Consider the following 5,000-nt stretch of genomic DNA (forward strand, 5'->3'; position numbering starts at 1 on the left):
GATTTGGAGAAGCTATCAAATCCGCCTGAATAAAAGTCAACCTCCCCAAAATTCTGTACATATTTTGGAAAAGAATAATTTTTGAAGGTTTTGTGCAGAAGCATTCTGGACCTGCGTAGGCCACATAATATACATTATACATTGCATTTTTACGAAGCCAAATGTGCAATTGTGGTAATTTTAAATTTATAGTTAATTTTTTTTTTTTTAAATTCAGCTCTTCATATTATTAATACCCAAACCTCTGAAGATCAGCATATGGTCAGCCAACTTTTCTTCAGTAATATTGTGATGAACTGACCTATGGTGTGCAGCACATACCCAATCACCAAGGCTACTTTCTCCTGATAGATTAATTTTTTCTGGAAGCAAATCAAGGGCTCATGAATATAGGGTAGGGTGGATGCTCTTGTGATTTCCTATTGCAGTCTTGATTTTAATTTGGTGGTGAACCACATTTTAAGGCATTTTTGCAAGATTTAAGTAATGGATGCTATGCTTCATGTTGTCATCATACCAGTGCAATGGCACATCTGCATATTGTACGACAGGGATTGGTCCCGCAAGAGTTGACTACTTTTTAATATCAAAAGCTTTTTGTCATTGATATTCAGTCACCTGTCATGTATATAACTATGAAAATTGTATGTCATGTCTTCCTGTTCCATGATGATATTTGGAATTGGTATTAGCAAGACTTGGGAGATGTCTCTCTTAATGCAAGTGGAATTCAAGCAGTTATGTTTCCTAATCAATTATGAAATTATTTGTAAACATGCTTAATTAAACCCAATTCTAATATAGCTTGGGATTTGTTAACAATGAAGCAATAGTTATCATAATAAAATTAGTACAAATCTTTTGAATTTAATTCATTATAACGTAAACATATATTCATTATGTTAGCCCTGATAAATAGGGAGAATTTTTTCAGAGACTTAAATTTAAGCTGGTGGGTTGTTTTCATTGAAGTTTTCAACAATTTACTTATATTTGGGAAGATTTGGTATAATCTCTCTCAGAATCACTTTTTTGATGAGTTGACTCCTGTTGTTGTTGGTAGATTTAAATTAAGCATGGGAAAGACAAGAAATTAACAAGATATTGCAACTTTTCGTAAAAACTTCATTTATGGGATTTTGAATGCTACTAATACTTTGTGTACATTGAAAACTAATCTCCTTTGCCGTTGCTCAGCGTTTACAGCTAATATTTATTGAAAAGTACAGTTTATAAGCAAATACATGTCATTTCACCTCACAGGGGTGAAATGACATGCATTTGCTTATTATGTTGTTCTAATGTTTGGTGGCAAATGGCATGTCACTTCTTCCTGGTTGTCTAATTCAAAATATTCTTACAGAGTCGTTTCCAAGGCCAGCCAGACAAATACAAAAGGTTTCTTGAAATTCTTCATACCTACCAGAAAGAGCAACGAAATCTCAAAGAAGGTCATTCAACTCCTGGTAAACATTTGACTGAAGCTGAAGTTTACTCCCAGGTTGCCAAGTTGTTTGAAAATCAAGAGGATCTTTTGCAAGAATTTGGCCAGTTTTTACCTGATGCAACTAGTCATCAGGCAGCTTTTGTAAGTTTTCTTGTTAAATATGTAATAGGAAAATATATTTGGTTCGAGGTTTTTGAAATTTTGACTCAGTTCTGTATTCTGAAGCTTAACTTTTCTTTTTTAGAGCAACAAAGGTATGAGTAATGATCATGCTCCAATTACTAAAAAACCACCCAGCATCAAACCAAGTTTCAATTCCACAGTTGCTGGTAGTGGACTGAATATAAACAGTGCACTAGGTTCGGGAGCTGGTGGGAGTGTCAGTGGTGCAACTAACATAGGGGGTGGTAGTAGTGGTAGTGGATTAGGTGTGGGTACTGGCAATCATCATCACCATCACCACCATCACCATGGAAAATTTGGAGGTCAGGTGAAAAGATCACCCTCATCAGCATTTACTGGAACATCGTTGGAGAGGGGAAATACTGGTGGTGGAGGTGGATCAATGATTGGCCAGCCCCCAGCGAAAAGACAGAAGATGACTTCAGTGCGGGATGTAACATTAGCAGAAGCTGGGAAATATGGCACTCTTAATGACTATGCCTTCTTTGATAAGGTAATGGACACAGTTTTTATTCTTTCATGTTTAGTTATTAAGATCCAATTCCTCATAATTCTATTTTTTGTTTGTCTCTCTATGTCTTTTCTGCTTCAGTTATTATTCATTCCACTTAATTTATCCGTGTTAGTTGAAGATATTGGTTACGGAGATAGTCATTTGCACAAAACTCTAATTTATTTACATTGGTGCTTTGAAAACTGTTACAAAATGATAGCTTTTAAGTAAGGATAGACTAATTCATCATGCAGGGTTCCCTGTAATTAAAAAAAGAGCTCACAATATTTTTATGCATATGCTTTTCATAAGCAATGGTTTTTTGAATTAAATATAGTAGGTGTATTTTTACTGAATTTGCAAAAAGTAGATGACTTCATCTTCTTATCATCATTGACTTTGAATTGAAAGAAGTTTGCTACATTGTAGCTATTAATCAAAAATAATAATTTTTTTAAAGAGGTTTACAAATTCAGTTAGTGAAAAACCTATTTTAATCATAGAAGTGAATCATGTTGATGCTTGGCAACATGGTACCAATCGTCAGTTTGGCATAATTTCATTGGCAGAGAAGCCGCAGGAGGAGTATATTGTTTGGGTTAAGTTTTATAAACAGCACCTCTTCTGGTATAATTTGTACAGACGAAAATATGGTTGCTGGATCACAATTTGTTGATTATTATGAAAAATTCTTTATATCATTTCAATTCCAGTGCATTTGTGATATCAGATTAATAATTGATAATTGAATGCCATAACAATTAAATATCATTATGTTTTTAAATCTGTCCTTATTACTGAGAAATCTGATATTGCTGTAAACATTTAAATTGAAATTTTGTTTCAATAATTTTTTCGTTGATTTCACTTAATACATCTCTTTGTATTTTGAGCACATATTCTGGTGAAAAAAGGTTTGTCTATCCGAATAATGAATATATTTTGACTCTCATACCATTAGAAATGGAATTTATTGAAAACGATGGTTGCATGATGGCAAAAATTTTATGAGTGAATAGGAAGATATAGATATTAGGAAGCATGGTTACCAGTTTTTGTATAACCTTCCTATTCCTTTAGCTTTACTATTAGAATTTTTTTGGTTCGATGTAGCTAACATTTTTGGTCTCACAACCAATTTACCTAAGTGTCCATGATAAACTAATGGAACTCATTAAATTAATAGCTATGTAATCCTTTCAGGATGCATGCTTCTGTTCATGTTAAGGGTAATGAAAATAAAACCCTATTTAGTTGTTGCCTTAGTTTTCATATATGCTCCATGCATTAGTTCACCAGTGTGATTTGTCAAACACATGTCCAAGGGTATATACAAATGCTTCAGAAAAATATATTATATTTAGCCCAAATTCATTTTTTCATCATAATTGCCTGTTTTATCTTGCAAACATTGGAATACTTCAAAAACGAGCAAAGGAGTAAATGAGGAGACCAAGATCAGTCTAAGGCAATTAGCATAATATTTCTTCCTTTGCTGTCCAGTTAATGAAATGCTGTGACCTACTTGGCTGAAATGCAATTTAGTGTGTAGTCAAATCATTACTTCAATTTTATGGTACACAAACATTTTTGTGTAATGTATATTTTTTATTATTGTAATATTGCTTGTACTAACTGCTCATTTCTTTTTAATAGGTTCGGAAGGCTTTAAAAAGTCAGGATATATATGATAATTTTCTCCGATGTTTGGTACTATACAACCAGGAGGTTGTATCACGCTCTGAACTAGTTCAGCTTGTGACTCCTTTTTTGGGTAAATTCCCTGAACTCTTTCGCTGGTTCAAAGAATTTGTTGGACATGTAGATGGAAGTAGCACAATGCTTGGAGGAGGTGGTGTTGTTGAGCCTGTTTCCAATAATGTTGCTAGGCAAGAAAGGCCTACCGGTGACTTAGCTATGGAAATTGGTTAGTTATTTGCCTAAATATATTTATATTGAATCTTTCCCAAGGGATATTATTTATAATTATTTCAATTTTTTTTTTCATAATCATTGAGCACATTATTAAATTATTGTCATAAATTGACTTCTTCATCAGATTACAGCACGTGCAAGCGTTTGGGAGCCAGCTATTGTGCTCTGCCTAAAAGTTACTTGCAGCCCAAATGTTCAGGCCGTACAACTCTCTGTAGAGAGGTTCTAAATGATACATGGGTATCTTTTCCTACCTGGTCGGAGGATTCAACATTTGTTACATCAAGGAAAACACAGTATGAAGAGTATATTTATCGATGTGAAGATGAGAGATTTGAGGTAATAATGGCAAATTGATTAGGGTATTATTACCATTTTGCATGGTTTTTAAAAATCTATTTTGACTGCAATTGAATGCTTTTATTTAATTAGCTGGATGTTGTCATTGAGACAAATGCAAATACAATAAGGATCTTAGAAGGAGTCCAGAAAAAAATATCACGAATGTCTCCGGAAGAAGTACTGAAGTTTAGATTGGATGATACCTTAGGAGGCTGTTCACCAACCATTCAGCAAAGAGCCCTACGCAGGTATGTAGTTTTTCGCTTAATATTGTTTTTTATTTATTTCAATAGGATTATTAATGATAATTACATAATAAATTTCAGAATTTATGGTGACAAAGCTCAGGATATAATAGATGGCTTGAAACGCAATCCTGCGGTTGCGGTACCTGTGGTGTTGCGTAGGTTGAAGGCCAAAGAAGAGGAATGGAGGGAGGCACAGAAGGGTTTCAATAAAGTGTGGAGGGAACAAAATGAGAAGTATTACTTGAAGTCTCTTGATCACCAGGGGATAAACTTCAAGCAAAATGATGTGAAAGCCCTCCGCTGCAAGTCATTGTTTAATGAGATTGAAACAATGTATGATGAGGTGAGTTGA

The 5,000-nt window shown here is 34.1% G+C and overlaps 1 protein-coding gene across 5 annotated transcripts in view; it reads left to right on the plus strand.

Annotated features, from left to right (window-relative positions):
* Window positions 1–5,000, plus strand: part of Sin3A (SIN3 transcription regulator family member A) — a 58,769-nt gene that overhangs the window by 31,239 nt on the left and 22,530 nt on the right. For all 5 annotated transcript variants that reach the window (XM_071590199.1, XM_071590222.1, XM_071590230.1 and 2 more), the window contains 6 exons: window positions 1,364–1,588; window positions 1,692–2,123; window positions 3,780–4,050; window positions 4,183–4,397; window positions 4,491–4,648; window positions 4,727–4,991. In XM_071590199.1, the coding sequence (XP_071446300.1) occupies window positions 1,364–1,588; window positions 1,692–2,123; window positions 3,780–4,050; window positions 4,183–4,397; window positions 4,491–4,648; window positions 4,727–4,991 (1,566 nt within the window). The remainder of the gene's footprint in view (window positions 1–1,363; window positions 1,589–1,691; window positions 2,124–3,779; window positions 4,051–4,182; window positions 4,398–4,490; window positions 4,649–4,726; window positions 4,992–5,000) is intronic.

The sequence above is a fragment of the Hetaerina americana genome, unplaced genomic scaffold (genome assembly GCF_022747635.1).
Source record: "Hetaerina americana unplaced genomic scaffold, ioHetAmer1.1.p SCAF_1, whole genome shotgun sequence".
In the NCBI taxonomy this organism is placed as follows: domain Eukaryota; kingdom Metazoa; phylum Arthropoda; class Insecta; order Odonata; family Calopterygidae; genus Hetaerina; species Hetaerina americana.